The sequence below is a fragment of the Apaloderma vittatum genome, unplaced genomic scaffold (assembly GCF_000703405.1).
Source record: "Apaloderma vittatum isolate BGI_N311 unplaced genomic scaffold, ASM70340v1 scaffold12286, whole genome shotgun sequence".
Classification (NCBI taxonomy): Eukaryota; Metazoa; Chordata; class Aves; order Trogoniformes; family Trogonidae; genus Apaloderma; species Apaloderma vittatum.
In genome coordinates this window covers 12,534-34,104 of record NW_009723449.1, presented here as the reverse complement: position 1 = coordinate 34,104, position 21,571 = coordinate 12,534, and the positions used below count along the sequence as shown (strand labels likewise).

The 21,571-nt window shown below is 37.2% G+C and overlaps 1 protein-coding gene across 1 annotated transcript in view; it reads left to right on the top strand.

The window, feature by feature from the left end:
* The window catches only part of ITFG1 (integrin alpha FG-GAP repeat containing 1), a gene marked incomplete at its 5' end in the record, with an annotated part of 68,755 nt that overhangs the window by 39,609 nt on the left and 7,575 nt on the right, over positions 1-21,571 (top strand). Inside the window, 5 exons of the mRNA XM_009872135.1 lie at positions 2,306-2,478; positions 6,994-7,144; positions 7,581-7,689; positions 9,112-9,155; positions 10,406-10,484. Of these exons, the coding sequence (XP_009870437.1) occupies positions 2,306-2,478; positions 6,994-7,144; positions 7,581-7,689; positions 9,112-9,155; positions 10,406-10,484 (556 nt within the window). The remainder of the gene's footprint in view (positions 1-2,305; positions 2,479-6,993; positions 7,145-7,580; positions 7,690-9,111; positions 9,156-10,405; positions 10,485-21,571) is intronic.

Genomic DNA, 21,571 nt, shown 5'->3' with positions numbered 1-21,571 from the left:
GTTTTTCAAAATTACAGTATCTTGCAATAATAGTGTTTCATCTGTCTTCTGCATTTCAAATAAGTGCAAAATTTAAGCCTTTGAAAAATACCCCTCAAGTTGAGTTGTCGTCTTGTTTTCGGTTTCTTAGATTTTTCCAAACACTCAGCAGCTAACAGTAATGAAATGGGCATGCCTGGGTTGGGGAGAAGGGGGGAGGGACAAAGCATGTTTAATTTTAACTTTGAGTTTTTGTGAGAAGTGTTGGAAGTCATCATTGCGATGTCATCACTTACACAGGCAGACATGCACTAAGTATTACGTGGTGTCTGGCAGAACTATTCCAGGCTTCTAAGCCTGTGATTTCCAAACAAAGTTGACCTTAATGCACTTTTTAAATAATTTTGGGGGCTTCTCTAATATGCGTGTAGTTGTATGTAATCTCAAGGGACAAGTCCAAGCGTCACAGGCAATTGGCATGTGGCAGGAATGTTGTTGATTACTAGGTTGTGTTAGTGAGGGAGTTTCTCCACAGCAGGAAATGATGCTGTCAGGGGTCTCATTCTGGTTCCTGAAATAGCTGAATGAAGGCTTGGATGAGCCATATTTAAGATGTTTTAAGGGCTTTTGATGCTTGCGATTAGTGATCCTTTAAGATGGCACCCTTCTGCCCTTTCAAAAGCATTGCCAGTTAGTTGACATAAAAAATTACTTCTGGCTTTCAAAATGGTTACTAGATTTCTCTACAGCATTGAAATGTTAATGCTGGTACTTCAACATCTTACCAACTTGTGAAATTACTTTGATTTTAATTAAGATAAATTCCTATTTAGCACCTCTGCAGCACTTTGTGGAAAGTAAGTGCAGATACATTCTATTTCTTGTCCTGGAGTAATTATAGTTTGCATTTCTTTTGTACTTTCAATTTGATACTGTAATCTTAATTTCTTATCAAACAGTTCAGTATCTGGTGCTGCTGGGGAGACAGGAGGGGAACTGAAGCTCTTGAACTTCTAAATATTCATGAATAATAGAATCATCCAAGCTGGAACAAACCTTAGGAAATCCAGCTTTCTGCTTTAAGCAAGGACAACCCTGAATTCAGACCATGTTGTTAAGATCTTAATCCAGTCAAAATTTGAAAACCCTCAAGGACAAAAATTCTGCAAATTCTTGGGGCCTCTTTCTGGTTTAATTTGTTTATCTCTAGCTGGAACCTCCTTTGTGTGAATCCATTACTGTTGTCTCTTCTGCCGTGTATCTCGGAGAGCCTGGCCATCTTTTCGGTTGTCTCACTGCAAGTAGTGGAAAGCTGCTATAAGGTTCCCCCCTAAATCTTCTGTTCTCCAGGCTGAACAAGTCCTGTGCCTTCAGCCTGTCCTTTGAGTAAATATTTAATGCCTGACCATCTTGGTGCCCCTTCTCTAAATATACTCAATATTCTCAAATCTTTCTTGAACCATGGGGCACAAAACTGGGCACAGAATCTAGATGAAGACCAACAAGTGCTGAATGAAGAGAAATAATCACTCACCTCAGTCAGCAGGAGCAGAGCAGCGGTTGCAGCACAGTACTCTGGTTTGCTGTCACAGCTGCCACGCTTGGCTTTAGCTCACAGTTCCCCAGGAGCCATGCATCTGTTTTAGGAGAGCTGCTGCCCGGCTGGTTGGTCTCCAGCCTGTACCGTTGCAGGGGTTTACTCCCCTGGGCAGGACTTTCTCTGCTGATTGGTACGAGATCCCTGTTTGCCTGTTCCTGCCTTTCTAGGTCTCCTCTGAATGGCTGTCGCCATCCTGCCCTGAAGCGTATTGATGGTATCCCCCGATTGGGCGTTGTCCACAAATTGAATGGGGGTGCATCCTTCCTTCTGTTTTACTGCTGCTGTTGCTTGCACTTCCAAAAAACACGAAGGAACTCAGGATCTCAAGGCCCTGATGGTTTGGGCTTACCTACATCTAAGGATTAGTACGGATTCCAGGCAAGCCTGAATTTCAGTGCTATTGTTCCTGAATATCTCCATACACTGGACATGTTCCCAAACACAGGTCCTTTATTCTTACAGCGTTTCATTGGGGTTTTTTCTGTTCTGGAATAATTCAGCATGTAGAAAAGTCTTCAGTTTAAATTTTTTCATTTGGTGGCAGAGTTAGGAAACAATCTTTATTTCCTCTTCAGAAATTTGAAGATTATGAGGAATTCTGATGTAGTGAAGAAATGTAAGCTGTTTTAAATAGAACTAGGTTGTTTAAATAAATAAAGTGTATTTCTTTACTTAGCTGTTCTTGTTCTTTTTATTTTTCTTCTTTTTTCTTGTCTTATTTTACAGTGGATTCCAGTCTTGCAAGACTTCAGAAATAAAGACACACTCTGGGGCTTTGCATCACATGAAAAGGATGAATCTTCAACAGAAATTTCATTCCCAATTATGCTTCATATTGGAGATTACAATATGGATGGCTACCCAGACGCTCTTGCTATACTAAGGAACACATCTGGAAGGTAGAGTATATGTAAACCTAGAAATAAACACTATCAATGTGTGTTCTATCATCAGTCATACAAATTAGTAATTTCAGTGCATTTTATTTTGTCAAGTGAATGAGACTTGATCTCTGCTAAATGTTTCCCTTTGTATAGGCTCAGACTGTGACTCCTGGTGGGGAATTGCACCAGGGAGTAGAGTATGAAGCATCATTTTAGGTGCTCCTCCTGGAGCACAGGAGCTAATTATGTCTCCCTTTCCTTTACCCAAAATCATCATCTGTAAAATCCTGATTTCAGCTTTCAATATTGGCTAATAACACCAGGCTGATGAGAGTCGGGGAACTTCTTCCATGCTGTCACATGGAGCAAACACTGACTCTGCAGGAATTTTAGGTACATCTAAGAACTTGCCAATGATTTTCTATTGTCCAAATTCAACTGAAATAAACTCCCTCACTCAAAAAAAAAAAATAAAAAGCTTCAAAACTTGCCTATTAAATTTGTCAGTTTAATCTTTCTCCTTTTTGTTTTTTTCTTCTTCATTACTGGCCTTCCTAGTACGTCATACTGCTACCATCTGGTACTAGGTGGGAGAGGGTATGCAGGGATGCTTACAGGGAGACTCTTGTACATTGAGGAGTCAGTGATCCGCGTAACAGTTGACCTGAGTAGGTGCACGCCTGTGCTGTTCTGCACATACCACTTGGCTGCAGGGTAAACTCAGCTAGCTAATCGTAACGGAGAAGCCTGTGGGCAGCTCTCACTTGGCACCTGGTGATGATACCACTGGCATGTCCTTGTCTTTACCTTGAAGTGAAGCAGCATGTTTTCACGTGAACATCTTTTTCCTTGACAGTAGAAATGATGAATAGACTTGTTTACTTCTAAGAAAACCTTAAAAGAGCTCTAGAGACCGTAATGCCAGTGAACCTCAGTACAGACAGGATACGCACAGTATGCCATGCACTGACTAGAGGTCTGTCCGATCCCGCACAACTTAGGTTTTCCAGCATCTGGAGAGATGTAAGATTATCTCTGCTATCCCCTTTTTCTTCCCTGTGTCATCACTTGTAAAAGATATTTTAATCAATACCTAACAGAGTCTCAAGATCTTCTTTATTGGATTTTATTACAAATTCTTGCGCAAGTGCGTTACAAGGCAAAATACATCTCTTACAGCTGTAATTATTATCTTTCTCTGTATGGTATTTTGGATGAGCTTGAGTGCAGGTTCATATTTTGATTTAGTACTCAGCAAAAGAGCTGAGGAGCTCAGTTTGGTGCTTAAAACACTATATAGACAGAATTTAGAGGCTGAAGTTAAGTCAGTTCGGATCCTCTAGTGGTTGCCTAAACACTGACATTTTTTGTTAGAGTTCTTTAAATACTGACACATACCTAAAAATGACCCCGATTGAAAAGTTATGTTCTTGTATTCAGCCTACATGACATGATTCAGAGACAAGGCAGTGAACAGCTGAGCTCTGTCTCTGTACCTCTAAGCCTTAAAATAACTAGCACAGCAGCTGGTTATATTCTGATATGGTGGAGGAGGTGATGCTGTTACTGCTCAGAACTTACACAAAGTTAAAGCACACAGGCCCTGAATGTCAAGTTTTTTACTCCGTAGCCTTGTTCAGCTGGGAGTTTGTATCTTCCGTTAGCAGTTGTTGAATAAAGACTGTCAACAGTCTAAAGAGCCGGCCAGAACCCAAGTCTCCTTTTTTGTAGAAGCACTGTGACACCTAAACTGTAAAGTTCTTGTCGTTGTTGTTACTTGAGCCCCACAAATACTGTGTTTTGAGCTGGGCTATAGGCTACCTTCTAGTGTGGATCCTATTAGCTAGTACGCCTCAGAAGAACTTTGTGAAGATTTTTGGAGTTCAGAAGTTTATTTGAGGTTGTTTTTTATCTTTTAAGATTCTTGGAAGCCTTTCTCCTCTGGCTGGTGTGTAATGTGGAAATGTAATACTATGTAAAAGATTTAAGTGGTTTGGAAATAAATAGTTATTCCTATAAAAGCCCAAGAAGGTACTTATGTCTCGTTGCAATGAATTACTTTGACACACCTTCTCTTCATTGTCCTTGCTTCTGAAATTTTTTATTCAGTTGTGTGTGTCTTATTTTGAAACTTGATTTCAAAACTGCATGACACAGTAAGGCATAAGGATTAAAGGTACTGGCAGATGATGTGACAAGTTATTAAAAGGGAAGTTCAGAGAGCTGAGGAAGTCTGGCAAACAAAGAGTAAGTAAACTAAAAATTAAGAAATGCTTTGCGTGTTAACACTGTACGTTTCCAGTACTTCTAGAAAAGTAATGGAAGTGGAGTCTTTGTACTTTGGGGTGAGAATGAAATTCATAATTTTTTTACCCTCTATGAAATGTCACTTTCAGCGTAGTATTAATTAATTTTTTCTGAAAGACTTAGGCAAATACTTCCTTTTAAAATGTATAACTGGATCACATGAGTGGAGAGAATTAAAACAATGTGGGAATTAAAAGCTCTTATATTAAAGCAAATTAAAATGAAAGCCTTATTTAATTGATTTTAAACACTCTGGATCAAACTGTTTATTTCTTTCTCTGAAGCCTTTCATGCTACATCTACAGATGTAATTTCAGTGATTGATTGCTGTGATTAAATGATAAAAGCATTTTTGTAAACTCTTGACCTCAATCTGTGCTATAGTCTAGGAAGCCCAGCTTCTAGTTGCTGTCTGTAACTTAAAGATATTAAAGGAGGCAGAAATCATTTTATTAATTTAAAAATATACTGATATGTGACAATGGATGAATATGATTAAAATCATTTGCATGCCTTCATCACAATTCGGGAAAGCACTTTCATATCAAATCATTAAAAATACCTACAACACACTGAAATAGACATGATAGTTAGGAGTAAAATTGGTTTACTGTCCTTAAAGGTGAGTCAGGAAATAGCTTCAGGTATTCACAGAACTGCCATAAGACTACACTGTTTCATCTCCTGCCACATCCCCTTGATTTCAGTTAACAATGTGTAATATTCTGACAGCATGGAGACATTCCTTAACAGCAATACAAAAAAAAAACAAGTCCCACTTGTGGCTGCAAGTGTGATGGGGGTTTGAAACCAGAGACTCAGTAAGTTTTAACAAGTGAAAATGCCAAATTCACAGTTGGTATTTTTTTGTCCATTATGAATTCTTTTACCTTCTCACGTGAGTCAAAACCTGCACATTTGGTGTCAGAAATGTTTTGGTTTTTTTCTCAGGGTAAATGTTTTGCCCTTCTCTAACTCTTTCTGAAATGATTAGAGCAGATGTATTAAGACTCTGGGATATGATTCTTACAAGTAGCAAATTATCTGAAATATACTATAGAAACAGAATAACAAAAGGTTTCTTAAGGAGAAATGTTTATGTGTGTGACTGCATCTTGGAGGCACTGGATGCCATTAAGATACAGAAGAACACCTTGCTGGCACCCTCCAACACAGCAGTGTGGTCAAGGTCATAAAGAAGAAGTGGCTTTGGTTGTTGCCCTGGGCTCTGACATGCTTAGCTAGCTTTACGGAACATTGTCTGCTCCATCTCCTGGCTGTGCCTCCAGAAATAGAGGAAACTTCAGCTGTTCCCATTGCCAAGGCAGGAACGGATTCTAGCAGGCTTCCAGGATACAGACCTGCCACAGAATGAGACTCCCAGTTGGCAAAATCTGAATGTTTTCACAGTTCCAGTGAAGTGGCAATGTTACAGCACCAGAGACAGTGTGTAATTCTGTTAGTCATCTGTGCACGTATGAACCTCGTGTCCCCTGCTAACCAGTGGGCATGGGTAAGATAAGTTCTTTCGAAGGGATTTTGCTACGCTAGACCTGGTATTTTGGTTGATTTGTTTGTTTGTTTTTGTTTCAGTATTACAGCCTGTCTTTCTGTCTGTATTTGTTACACACTAGCAAATGTCCAATTTGGTTTGTCTTGTGCTGTTTTTACTGTGCTGGTAGCCTGGGGTTTGTGCTTTATATTTAGCTTTGAAACAACAAGAAACATACCAATAGAGATTCGGTTTAATCTTAAATTTGTTTAAAGCATCATGCAACTTGTAAGAAAACTTATTAACAGAGCTGGGGTGGGAAGATACTGTCATAAAATAATGAGGAAGCACTGACACTTTTTACATGGTGTTTAAGCTGAAGAACCATGGAGGGATTAAGGAAAATGGCAGATAAGTGCACTTGTACTTGTTTTAGAATAAAGTAAGAATATGTTCAGCCTTTTGAGTGGATGGTTAATGCAACTAACTGCTGATTTGAAGCCGTTTATTCAGTGTATTCATTGGTTTAAGTCAGGCATGGTTGTAACTCCGTCTGTAAAGTTAATATAAATGCTCATAGACTTTAAAATATCCAGTGGCTGCTAACTTTGGGTTTATTATATTTAATTTCAGCAGACTTGAATGATTTAATTACAATATTTTGTAATATCACTTATTTAGGTTGTTTGTAGCAAATAAGTTGGTTTTATGTATATATGTATGTTTTACAGCAATCAGCAAGCATTTTTACTAGAAAATGTCCCATGCAATAATGTAAGCTGCAAGAGTGTACGTCGCATGTTTAAAGTGTTTTGGGAGCTCTCGGATCTAAACCAAATCAAGGATGCAGTGGTAGCGACCTTCTTTGACATATATGAAGATGTAAGTTTAACTCTTTATTACAGCATCTCTGTGTTGCTGCATCTGTGTGGGTGCTGTTGGCAGACTGCTTTGTAGAAAAGGCTCTGCAGCACGGGGCAGGCGGTGTCTTTAGCCTGGGAAACTCTCTCTTGAGATGCTCCCTGGCAGGTGAGCAGGTAGCAGCAGCCCATCACTGCCTACAAGTTTGCTGACCCTCTGAATACTCCATTTGAGCTGCTCTGTTCAGTGGTAAGAAAGCAGCCGTGGAACACATGCGCTGTCCTGGTTAGCTGGCCTAAATTGCTGTAGAATAGTAAGATTTTGAAGATTAAGGAGGTGTAAACTTTTGCTGCACACTCAATTCTTTTCTTTCTATCTCTACGGGACTTTGTTTGCTAAATTTAGACATAATCTAAAGTAAATCAGCACTCTAAGGTAAATTTTTTTTTTCCACTAGGGAATCTTGGATATCATTGTGCTAAGCAAAGGCTATTCCAACAAGGACTTTGTTATCCATACATTAAAAAATAACTTTGAAGCAGATGCCTATTTTGTTAAAGTTATTGGTAAGTTATTACTGTATAATCAAGTCAGAATGGGACATTGACAAGAATGTGATTATTTGAGCCTCTGTAGATGATGACAAAGAAAAAATGACGACTTGGGAGTCATGGCAGTTGTGAATATTTGCACACAAACTATTACAACTGTTCCTGCACTAGAACACTGCCATTTCTGACTCCAGTAGGGAATTATTTCAAACCAGACTATTACACTAAGAACATCTCATATACACCTTTCAGTATTTCACTGTCCCCAAACATTTTTACGCTAAACTTCATGAGCATTAAAGTAGGCAGAAAATACTTTAAAATCTTCCTGGTGGTTAGCATGACCAAATCTAGCCCAAACCTTAGTCTTTGCTGTCTGCCACACTTGCTTCGGGATACCATAATTCATGGACAAGTTACATTTTCACTTGGATTCAATACTGCCTGATCTGTATCTTCTTTCCTGCTCTGAGCCATTATGGGGCTGCTCTGCAACCAGACTTGTCACCTGAAGTTCAAATTTTGCATCTGAGCAACCTGATCTAGTTAAAGGTGTCCCTGCTCACGGCAGGGGCATTGGACTAGATCACCTTTAAAGGCCTCTTCCAGATCAACACGTTCTATGATTCTGAGACAGAATGACTGCTTAGTTTTTCTGGTGTTTCTTTTGGGGGTGAGGGGGCGAGGGGTGGTGTTTGCTTTAAAATGCATTTTAGTGCTGATGTTTTAATAGTCAGTGGGACAGGATGTTGTAGGTTATAGAACAGACAGCTTTCATTATCCGTCATTTAGTTGATTACAAATAAGTGTTTAACAGGTATTTCTGTGATTTAACTGGATTTTGAAACTATAATATGTTTTAAACAAGTAGTTGAACAACTGTCACAGGCTTTAGATATCAAGTAGCATTATACATATCTGCTTACAATACTTTTGAATTCATAGAATAAATAGGCAATGGCATTTTTGTTATTACAGCTTTTGTGAATTGCTTCAAATCAAGTTGTAAACCTACTCCTTGTACAGAAGGAAAAGCCTTTATGTACCTTTTTACCAGTTAAAACAATAAAGCTGAATCTGCCAATATTTTAATTTTAAATGGTTAGAAGTGAAGAATATTGAATAAAATATACAATCCGCAATTTTAAAAATGTTTTCACTCATGTTTTTTCTTTAACTAGCAAGTGTCTCCTTTTGAAGCTGGTTAACCAGGGAAGTATGATAAAACAGTGATTAGCTGATTAATTTCCTCGAAGTATGCTTCAAACAGATTAGGCATTTTTTTACACATTAACATAAGTCACATAGAAGACATTTTCTTTATGTGTTTTACTGGATATCTGGCACTATTACTATACTTTAACAGATTTCAGAGGTAATGCTTGTAAGATGGCTTGTTAACATAAATACTACAAGCTTGCTTTTTTGTTTTTGCAGTTCTCAGTGGCCTCTGTTCTAATGACTGTCCTAGGAAAATAACAGTAAGTGTAACGATAACTTTGCTTTACTATTTAGTGTCAAATAAGCTGAGGTCTAATTATACCAAAAACTCTCAACACACTAAGACAGTTATTGGCTGGAAGAACGTGTAATCCAAATGATGACTGGCCAAGCTCTGTGTGTTTCAGACCCACACCCTTTGCCAGCTGCTTGCTCAGAGATGAAATCAATTGACTGATTCTGCAGTCATCTTTGTTACCCAGTGTCGGGGGCGGTGGGATAGACCAGAAAAACTTGTGTAACACAGCTGGATGCCCAAACTGTGTAGTGTGCCAAGTCTTGTTCTGGGCAGTCGGAAAGGCCAGGCAACACACACCTTTAATAGATCTCTTACCATTATCACTTATTCTTATTCTTAGAACTTAGTGGTTTTTGAGGCATGGTGTGAAATATGTCATCATCTCTTCTTACAGTGTTCTTACTGTAACTCATCTGAATGATCTTTACTGGATTTGATGCCTTAATACCAGCTTGAATTCAGCATTTAAAAAACCAAAATAAAACAAACCCTTTTTTTAAAATCTATTCTTACAGTTGTCTTTCTCCTCTCCCTCCCCCCCATAGCAGATAATTGTTCCTCCCCTTCTTAGGTGCATTTGTTACAGTTCGTTGTTCAGTAATCCACAACTCCCTTTGATATTTCTTTTTCATTTTTTTCACCATAACTGTACTTTGATGTTTAAGTACATTTTCTCCCTCAAGAGAATTTGCTTAAAATAGGCATTGGTACCTGACATTTGACATAACCACTTTCATGAATTAAGTAAAACATCGCTAAATAATAACAAAATTTTGAATGTGTAGTATTTTTTTAATTCAGAAGGACCATCAAGATAGTGCATTCTCTTAGTACCAAATTAGTTTTGCTTTTTCAGAACATGCAGTTATTTCTATGAATTTTTAGGAGTTTTTCATTTTACTTGTAACTTCCAAGGAAACATTAAACTTTTTGCCAGAGGACTGAATAGTATTGCTGTCTTCATGAGAAACCAAATATTACTTTAGCCAACTGATAAGCCTTATTTTGAAAATTAATTTCCACATAATGCTGTGACCAAAACACTTGCAAGATTCTGAAATTATCCATATGAAAAGGAAGCATTAATCTAGAAACATTTTTCTTTGGTTTACTGTTCTATTGTGATAGCTTTGTTCCTAACATTTAACATTTTGCCTTCGTTTTTTTCTTTTTTTTTTTTTTCCCCCTCTTCTCTCCTTTCTGCTCTTGTAGCCTTTTGGTGTAAATCAGCCTGGTCCTTACATCATGTACACTACTGTAGATGCAAATGGATACCTGAAAAACGGGTCAGGTAAGATAACCTCGGAATGAGAACGCACACGGCATGGTCTGTCTCTGCAACTTGGAGTCGGAAAGAAGTTGACAGAGCAAAATGGGACTGGTTTCGCGTAGTCTTCAGTTTACAAGGAGAAAACCCCCTGAATTTCTCTTCCGTCTGTACAGATTGCATATTTATTACAAATATTGCAACTGCAATCTGTCCCATGCAAACTGGGTTTGAACAGTGGCCTATATCTTGCCCAGTCTGAAAAACCATTGGGTGCAATATCATCAGTTTGTGAAACAGGGTAAGCTTCTAATAATTTGCCTTTTCTATCAATTCCTTAGCAACTGTCTATCAAGAAACAACAGTGGCCTTGAAATACCTAAATAGAATCTTGTAGCCACATGAAGAAGGATCAACATAATATTTGGTAAACACAGGATGTATTTTTCTAGAGTTGTTCACTACACCTGGCAAGCTGACACCCAGCGAAGAAGTCATAAGTAGTGTTAGGAAGATAGAGAAGGAATGGCTGTATCACATCATACAAGAACTACAAGGTGTCAAAGAATTGTTAGGTAACGGGTCAAAATAAAGGGAAAGAAGCAGCACTTGTAGCTTAACTAAATCACATGAGATGTTGGAGATGATACAGTTTATATGAGTCCAAAAACAAAGTAGACCAAAAAAAGAGAATAATCCAGTAGCCATGGTGCAAGCAGTGCCTTATGTTAGAAAATTCTGGGGTATGTGCTGCCTTCTTAGATATGCACTAGTGGCTCCTGGAAGACAAAAGTGACTGTACTAAGGGGTCTATTAGTCTGATTTACAACTGTTAATCTTACGACTACAATGGACTTCTCGCTTAAGCAAAAAATCCCAAACTCAGAAGCCAAAACATGATCAGAGTATGCAAATCTGTAAGTTGCACCATTCTGACTCCTTCTGAAGGGTGGCAGTCATCTGCATCTGTCACTCCAGTCTTATTTCAGATTAAACTCATATTTTTAAAAAAGCTTCCTGTAATTCACTGGAAAAATTGTATTCTCTACAACACTAATTTAAATAATAGCGATAATTCAGGGGAAAAATGCTGACATGTTAAGGTCCAAAATTAGTGATAATGCTCTCACCTTGAATACTGTGCTCAGGACTGTTAATTTCACCCTAGAAAAAACAGAGAAAGATGTCCTGAAGTATGAATCAGCTGCAAAAACATATCCTGATGTTCTGTAGCACTTCTGTATTTGTACATGCTTAAATATGGGTTTGAAAGCTTTAAAGTATTGGCCTACTTTTTAATCAAGCTAATAGTTAATGCTAACATGACAATGCAGAGCACTTTATCTAATTATTGCACAAATTTAACAAACTAATGGTCCTGCAGTTGTACCCTCAGCATCATTGCTCTGAAGCTTTTCTTCATAAGCTAAATATAAGAAGAGCCAGGGTATTTAGTCAGAATCATTTAAAACCCCATGATGAGTTTAGAGATTGTTAGTTACACAACACTCTGTTAGACTATCTGACCCATGCCCTTAGGCAGCCAGTTCTGGCTGGGGAAGAACTGCCATTTCTCATTATTGCCAATTACCAAGATGAAGGCTTGCCAGCTTTGTCAGAGCCAAGGCACAGTACAGCCTGTCTTGTTAACCAGATTGGAAAATATTGGTAAAGGCCTACTCAGGATCTTTCTCCTTATCCTTCAAAAGCCTGGATTCCTGTGGATGGGAAACTCACTTCACTATGCTGTGGTTTTGGTTATTTGTGGTCACTAATAACTTTTGAATTCCAAAGCTTATTTAAGCCAATTTTTCTTGGAGCATACCTGCTTCAAATAAAACTCTGCTGGTTCTGTAAAAATCAACAGTTCGGTAGAATACAAAATTCTACGTGAGGAAAATACTTCAGTTTGAGATGAACAGTTACTTGGTCTGGTCTTGTCCTCAGGCTGACCATATGGTCAGCATGTGTGCAGCTGCAGTTAGCTAGAGCCTGAAATGTTCTTGCCTGAGCAGTAATGAAGGAGCATAGCAGGAAAAAGCTTAGTGTACTCTGGAGGGGTTTGGGGGAAATAGGAGATAAGGCTAAAAGGTGCTGCAAGTTCCATGCAGAAAGTAGGGCTGCTTGCAAAGACAGGCAGGATTCATATTTATACAAATATAGACATTCTTAGTTTCAGTGCTTCTGTCCCATGTTTCAAGGCATTTTGCCTCAGGACAGGTATCTAGAGATTCCTGCCATGCTATGCATATTACTTTAATCCACACCAGAGTGCCTTTTCTGTCCTCCTCTTCTTGATGAACAAGTATCTTGGGGTTTTTCCTCTTTTTGCTTCCATGTTGCATACTGGCTTTAGAGTTGAGTTTCTGATAGGGTGTTGGTAAGACATGCACTTAGGTGTATGGCTGTGTATACAGTCATCACTGGGCTCAAAGCCCCCAACCTGACCTTGAGTGTTTCTAGGGATGGGGCATCTGCCGCCTTTCTGGGCAACCTGTTCCAGTGTTTCTCCACCCTCATTGTAAAAAATGTCTTCCTTCTATCTAGTCTAAATATCTTTCAGTTTAAAACCGTTTACCCCTTGTCCTGTTGCAACAAACCTTGTTAAAAAGATTATCCCCATCCTTCTTGTAAGTTCTCTTTAAGTAATGAAAGGCTGCTACAAGGTCTCCAAGGAGCCCTCTCTCCACGGGGCTGAAAAACCCCAACTCTCCCAGCCTGTCTTCATAGGAGAGGTGTTCCAGCCCTCTGATCATTAAGTACAATTATATTACTAAATTATAAATTAAATACAATTGGTAAATACAAGCTATTTTGTTGTACCTATTCCTTTTTAGAAGACATGAGTACTTGTTTTTTCAAAATGCACAAGTGTAAAAGGTTTGGAATACACTTCATATCGTACTAAAGAGTAAAAACTTTTACTTTCACAAGTTCGTGTAATAAATGTTGGAGTTCATTGATGTCTCATTATGCTGTAAATTAAACTACTTGCAGTTGATCAGTGCCCCCCCTCCTGTATTCTTTGAGCATATCTTCCTGGAACATGGACTTACTGATAAAACTTCTCCTGAGACTGCTGTCAATGTTATTGGAAATTACTGTAATTTCTGTATTACAAAATTTCTTTCCAGCCTGGTACTAAGTTAGTTGAGTGCATTCATTGGCTGAACATGCATTTAAATGCATAAATCAGTGGGTTTAAAGTAGTATAATGTACTCATTCCTTAAGGCTCACTGGGACTTAATGCAGGTCTGCCTAAATTTGGAGCACCCATGTGAATATAAACTAACTTAATGAAAACACAGCTTCATAGATCCTTTGGTCATGTAACTGGTAAAGAGATACCAACAGACAGGCTTACTATCATAGAATCGGGAGTATTGATGAAAAATTCTGCCAAAGTAACTAAAAAGATGTTTTTTACCTAAGAAAAGGAACACAAGTACAACCATCAAACTAACCTTTTTTCTCTTCTTTAGAAAAGTGCTATAAAATGGCCATAAATCAAAAAACCAACATAACCTTTGCTTAGATCTAATTATACTCATTTAGATTCATTACAGAATTTTTTAACTCTTGCTACTTATTTATAATTAACACAATCTCAGACTTAGAAATCTGATGTTTTAAATGAGCTCATACAATGCACTTAAATCATATCTAAGAATGTCTAGTAGAATCTATATTAGACTCCTAGGCATATATTATATTTAAGATATAAATACTAATTGTAGATGACTGAAACTTGCTATATCTGAATATTACATGCTGCTTTTTAAAGTAAATTTGCTCTTTGTACGTGTATATATTTTTAATCAGAAGATGACAAAATAGTGGATTTGTGGGATCTCAAGTGCAGAATATCTATTAACAGGTTAATTCACAGCAGTGTAAACTCTTGAGGAAATACAAGTTTATATGGGTTTGCTTTGTGTACATTTGACCCTTTGGCACATGCTACTTAAGGAAGCTTATAAAATAACCCAGTGGCAAAATAAGTATGTTCTTCCAGCTACAAGACATCTGTGTCATGGAAAAATGCACATAGCTTACAGATTCCTTATATCTTCAGGGAATAAAGCTAGGTCCAAATTTTAAGCTATTTCATGTATCATTATCTTAATTATTCTTTTCTGGTTCTAAGTTTCATTGGTTGTGGACCTGTTTTTTCTAGGGGGGCAGTGCTTTCAGAAATGCAATGTTTTTACAATTTAAGAAACAGCTATCAAAAATGATTTAACACTGCTGTAGTACCATTCATCTTCACTGATAGCATATTTACAACAATAAAAACCTCAGAGTCTAGTCGTGACGATTTTCCTTTTCTGTTTTGTTATTATGAAATAAAAGTAGTGAATTCCAAGTACATTTATGGCCCTAGGAGTATTCCTACAGGGAATTTTCTAATACTGCCTTTGATCAGTTTCTCAACTCTAATATGTTAATAGATTTTTTTTGAGTCTCTGTAATTCCTGCAAGAACTTCTCAAAGTCACATTTTCTGAAGGTACTATATTAAGTTTGTAGCTAAACTTTCTTCTTTTACAAGTCCTACTCATAAAATTCAGTAAATGTTCTAACTAGAATTACTGGCCTACAGGCTATTATCTTGAAAAAGTCTGTTATATCAGAATTGTATTCTATGTGACTACCAAGAAATACCTCAAGCAACACTCATATATGTGTACTGGTCGGCAATACCAAATCCACGTGATGGTTTGGGGCCATGTATAAACCTACAAAACATTTTTTCCTACATTAATACTAATTTTCATCAACTTTATTTCTGATGTGGTATCATGGAACAATCCATATCTGAAGCTTTTAATTATACGAAAGCAATAATGAAATAATCCTATAGTTTGTAATCACAGATTTGAAATAACTTATCTCTTTCCCAAGAAGTAATATAACAACATGGTTCTTTTTCTAATGAAAACAATGTTTGCTGTTCTTTTTATTTTATCTGCTGTTGGGGGTTGGGGGCTTTTGGTTCGGTTGTTTTTTTCCCAAGTCGGTTGATGCTGTTTCTTGTCTTAACTGCTTGTTTGCACAGCAGAAAAGTTACTGGCCACTGAAACCAAACTATCCACTCACCTGAAGTTATCCTTCCAGCTCTGAGCTAAAGTAAATCATATAGTACTCTGAGAAATGTCCACCATTCTGCATCTGATCTTCCTAATTCTGAAAGCCTTTAGTTCTGAATTATGGTATCTTTCATGTATGCAATATTCATGCAAAGAGTAAAATAAAAAGGCACATATGGCTGTCCTATCGAATTCATTTTAAGGTTCTTTGATCTGCCAAGCCTTAACTACAGGAAATTTGCATAATTACAAGGGCTTTTTTTTTAAACATTGTTAAATTATTCTGTCTCCCATTAACATTCCAGTATGTTGTTAAAAGATAGCAGAATAATAATTAGTGCATATTCTGTGCTTTTATTTTCACATTGCTCAATTCTCTTGTAATCTTACAACAAGAAATACTGCTAGATTAGCTACAAGAAATAGCAATTGCCAAAATGAGCATTAGAATTGAGAATTACTGGCTCTCACATCTGTGGTTAATACCTCCAACATACCTTTTCTCTCTGAGAGAAAATTCAATTGCAACAGCTTCTCCAAATATGTAAGGAATTTTATGTTTGAGATCGGATCAGGTCCAGGTGTAAATCCGGGAGAAGTACACAAAGTCATATTTAAGTTGTGCTTTCTGATCTGTCCCTTAGAAACTTCATGCTGTGAACATCAGGCTGCCTTTAGCCATTAGCGTGGTTTTGCTCTGTTTTTCCTTCTGATACCTCTTCCTCTTTCACCGCAATCCAATTTTTCTATCTTCCTGCTCGTTTTCTCCCTCTTCTGTGTAACAGCTGAATCCTCAGACACCTTCTCCTTCTCTCCTTTGTAGGAATTCCTGGCCTTGAAGTCTGCCTGTCTGCAGACGGGCAGGTAGGAGGGTGCATTGCCCTAACGGCAGCAGTACCAGCTGACTCCTCAGCGTGTTGACAGCTGAGGCAAAAACTCTCACAGCTCCTTCTTGCCATTTTTGTGACAGGGACTGTTAGGAGGGTCTGTTATTCTGTGTAGTGTGTGGCACACCCAAAAAAGTTGGTATTTTTTGACGTGTCGCATCATGTACCAAATGAATCCTTATGATTGTGCAGGCTGGATCTTCAAGTTCATGTTTTCACTTCCACTTAAAATGGGATAATACCTTCCATATTTCAGCCTCTGCTACAGATGCCTTAATTTTCTCTATGAGGTAGAAATATGCCAGTAGACTTAGTTTGAAATAAATAAGGACATAGTTGCAGTTTGTGTCTACCAAAAATATAATCCTGTGGGCCACGAAAAACAAAACAATAAATGTTTAATGTTTACTCCGGGATCAATATCTATAGGCATAATACTATCACATGAATAGATTCATTGAATTGCTGATATAGATCATGTCATAATGTACTGAAGCATCCGTATGACTGAAGCTGCATGGACTTGATAGCCTGTGCAACTCTCATGTTGCACAGAGCTCTTTCATCTTGCTGGGTTTGCTTGGTTTGGTTTTAAACCTTCTGTGGCAGAATGACCTTTCAGATGCTGTTAAGTCATGCCCTTCTGGTTTTTTTGAAATCTGCTTACTCTTCCCTGTTGTTGCATTGAGTTTTCATGCTGTTTAACTAAATTGGATTGTGAGGTGAACACAAATGTCTAGCAGCTATTACAGTAATGAATTTAAACATGAACATTGCAATATGTACCAGACAAAAGCAAAATAAGCTTAAGTTCAATAGCCGTTTGACATTGCAGGAATCGTTATGTAGAATTCCACTACAAAGAAAGAAGAGTATCTTCATGGAACAAGGCTAGAGCAATTTAATAATTGAATAGCTGGATTCTGTTACGAGGGATTTTCTGGTTGCTATAGGTGGGAATGCCCTGCTAGTATGTTTTTCTATATAACTCTCTTTTGTTTAGAAAACTTACTTGAACTTATAATACCGCAGGTAGTATTACCAATCTTCAAATATTTAGGCATTACCAATTAGTCAACTTTCCCCTGTGCTAAAGGGTTGGAACATCAGCAATATAATAATTTTATTGTTTTGTTTTAAAGGAGTTTCTAGTTTTACTTACATAGTTTAATGGTGTAAAGTTATTCTTAATTAAAACACATGTACTTGGATAAATGCATTGTATTTAGGGTTTGGGCTTTCAGAAGTCACAGCTGATGGCAGCACTGCAAGTAATGGGTATTGAAGTTGCAAGTGTGAACTTTCAATCCACTTCACCCAGTTATTTCTGGAACTCCAGAAAAAGGTATTGCAGAAAACGTTGGGAGGTTGTGTACTGCGTTAATCTAGAGTTTTCTGTTATGTGATCTAAGGAAAAGAGGTAAACAGTTAAGTCAGAAGAGGGGAGACATCCTCAGCCCTTAGAAAGCTGAAGTCACCACTGCATAATTTTAAGCAGAAAAAGACATCTTTCTCCACTCCTCTTTTTTTAATTTTTATTTTCTCCAACCAGTGACCTAGAACTCCTAAGGCATTAATAAGGGAACTGAAGTAAAGTTTTCAACTAAAGCCAAGGAATTAAAATTCTCCAACATTCTATAAATCTTTCAAGTTTGGTGGTGGTGGTGGTTTTGCTTTTTTTCTGAAACCTGCTTTGCAAATTCTTATGCATATTACACACATATTTTACTACAATCAGTTATATTTTCCCTTTGTTTTGCAAGAAGTGGTTCTGGCATATCTTCAAATAAAATAATGAGCTGTCAGCTTCAAAAGATGGGGAAACACTTTAGTGTGCAATGTAGCGCAATACTGATAAACATTGTAAATATCCCTGAAGTGTTTCAGCTCTGCAGCTCAAGTGACGCGCGTTCACTGTGAAATTTCACTGAACTCCTGATCCAGCTCTGTCTCATTCCAGCTGTTGTGTGCATGTTGTTCACAGCTCTGCAGCAATTCAGGCAACTTCTGGATATTATTGTTTGGAATACTCTTCAGGTTTTCTAGAACGCGTATGTGTATCTAATCTATTTAAAAAGCAGTCATTCTTTACCTCAGTATTAAGGCAGATGACTCTAGGGACAATTTAGATGCAAGTCTGAGACTATAGGCTACAACTCGGATGCAGTTCTATACAATGAACTGGTTTCTTTTACCAGAAAAGCTGCCTGGATTGTCAACAGGTACAAAGAACGTGTTTCTATAAAAAAGCAACTCCTTGCTGTATTTTTCTAGCACTGGTAGTTTGAAATCAGAGTTTCCACCAGTCTTTGAACCCCATGTAGTGATCTTGTGTGTTCTGCTCTATTATTCCACAAAATAAGCCTATTTAAACTGACTGAACAGTATCAGTATCGTAAATCTATTTATGTAGGTTCAACGAGATGTATATAAATTTAGCATCACACATTTTCAGTTCTGTTTAAAGAAACAATTACTTCTACATGTAAATGCAATCACCTTCCCTTCATAATGTTAAACTGCCTTCATTTAAGCACTTATGCTGCCTGAAATAAGCTGTTGAGGACATTACAATTTAACCCAGGGCAGAGTGGGCTACTCTTAAGCTTTCAGTAAATTTACATCAGTATAATGGAAACAGAAGGGAAAGGCCTTAATTCAGGTATAAAAGACCAAGTATTGCAGGTGTCATAGATGGCACATCATACTGGTTTTGAGACAAGACTTTCAAAAGGTTAATGATATGTATTTCTTCAAATTTTATATGCCAGACTTTAAAAGTAAGGAGACTGATTTCTGGGCTGTTCAGAATGGTTTCTGAATATCAAACTCTGCAAAATTTTGTATGGTTTGGCTGCCCAACGTCATGAGCTATTTCTTATTTGATCTTGGACAGACTGAAAACACTGAAAATCAGGTCTTAAAATATTGAGGTTTTTTTACTCAGCCCAAGGTTTTTGAAGCAATAAACCTAGTGACATATGATTTAAAACAAAGATACAAATACCAACATGCATAAGAATGCCACAGCCCATCATATGTGAGTGCTTTTAAAATAACTCTTTTGAAACAGAAGTGTAAGGCAAAAGACATAGTGTTGAATGCTCTTAAAAGCTGCATTAAAAATAATAATGTATATCATGGACAGGAGACAGTTCTGATGAAGTGAAACAAACTGTGAAGGAACAACCACTTTCTCTATCTTACTTGCATAGACTTCCAAAAGCTTAAAGAAGAATCTTAGTTTTTCTTGTAAATAAACCCCACCTTCTTTCTTGAAGATGGAATGGTATTTTTAAATCTTTTTGAAACAAGCAGAAAACTGTTTACAATAGTGTTACAACCAGGCAAATACCTAGAGTTGCTATTTAAATATGAAATATTTTCATAATTAAATTACTTGTGACTGAGAACTTCAAATATGACAATAAACTGTTGACAGTACTCTAATTTTTCTAATTTTTAATTTTTGTTCAAGGTTTTTATTTCTGAGGTGAACACTAGAACTTCTTAGTTACTTGTTTGCAAGTCTAAGTGGAACATTTGAGTAACCATCAAACTCTACAGAATTTATGATAGATACAGAGGGACTTTGAGACACAAAATAGTCTCAAAGACCTTGTATTTGTAGTCAGCTTTAAAGTAAACTAGAACCTTCTATATGCTATCACCCTATTTAGTTATTGTTTCCCAGTTTTAAAGGCAAATAAAAGAAGGTATGTGCACATTTTCTCTCTGCTTTGTAAAAGAAAACACTCCTTTCTGACTTTGCAAATGATTTATTTACATTCTGAAGCATAAGATTTCATTATCCTTATCTTAGTAGGCATAAGAACCAGTGTTAGTAGCCATGAAATTATTCAGTGCTTTTAAGAATTCTGGCTGCAGTATCTGACTCTCTAACCTCTTTAAGGCTGACTGCACACGATGTATGACATTTTCTTTTATTTCTTTTAATTCAGTTGACATTCATTTCATTTGTATGATGAAAGAAAAAAGGAAGATCTCAGTTGCAGTCTGCTCATAATCCTAAATATATCACTCAAAAGTCATTCTAAAAGCTTTTCAATGTTAAACCTTAAAGCAGTGCCTTGTTCTTTTGGGAGAACTCCTTCAGAATTCAGCATTGGTGGAACAACTTGTAAAAGAAAAAGTCTTTATTATGTTATAGCATCATCAAGTAATACATTGTTTCTGTAACTAAACCAAATTTAATAAACTTACCTTTGCTCCTTGCTACTTTTATATCAGTAATCGGTGCTTTCAGATATTATGGGTTTATTCTTAATTTGAAAATTACTCATATTTTAGAGTTGGAAATTGAGACCCAGAGCTTGAGCAACTTAGCCAAGATCATGTAAGGGAAGTCAATGACAAAGCAGGGGCACACTCAAGACTCTCAACTTACTGGAATAAATCCCCATTCTTAAAAGCTGCTCAGCTACTGCTTTCTCCTCCAGATTCCCTAATCGAGAAGTTTCACCTAACTACACAGTACACCTTGCCCTTACAACAGAGGAATACAAGTACATATCTTATTTAAATGCTTCTACATCTACTTGCTTGTTACATAGTTCTACATGGGGAAGAAGAAAATCTAAAGTATGCCTAAGCTTTGGGAAGATTGTTGCTGTTTCTTTTTGCTACTAGCATTTTAGCTTAGTAAAAAGCTCACTGCCTCAAGCTGACGTTTCAGATCTCATTTAAGTGTATTTAGGTGGCATTTATCTTGCCTTTTTAAATAAAATTACCATAGCTCTAAAACTATAGTAGTACAGAATATTTACCTCTTGATTAAACAGGCCAGTTTCAAAACACGACTGACCGCTTAGTGCAAGCTTCTTTCTAAAAAGCTGGTGAAGGATGCGGAGGTTCGGAAAAACAAAACACTGAAGTAATAATTTATTAAACAGGGACTCAAAATTGTCAGCACGCAATATACAACATGGTTTGTCCCCCAGAATAGGCTACAAGATCTGAGGAGCTGCTTCTGAAAGTAGGTGGTGTGGTGCATTTAATTTTTTTAATTAAAAAAATTGATGGTGTAAACCTACTTGTGATTGTCAGGTATCCCTTGAACTTATTTCTGTTGATCTGGTGAAGGGCTGAATTCACAGTGCCAAAATCATTCCTG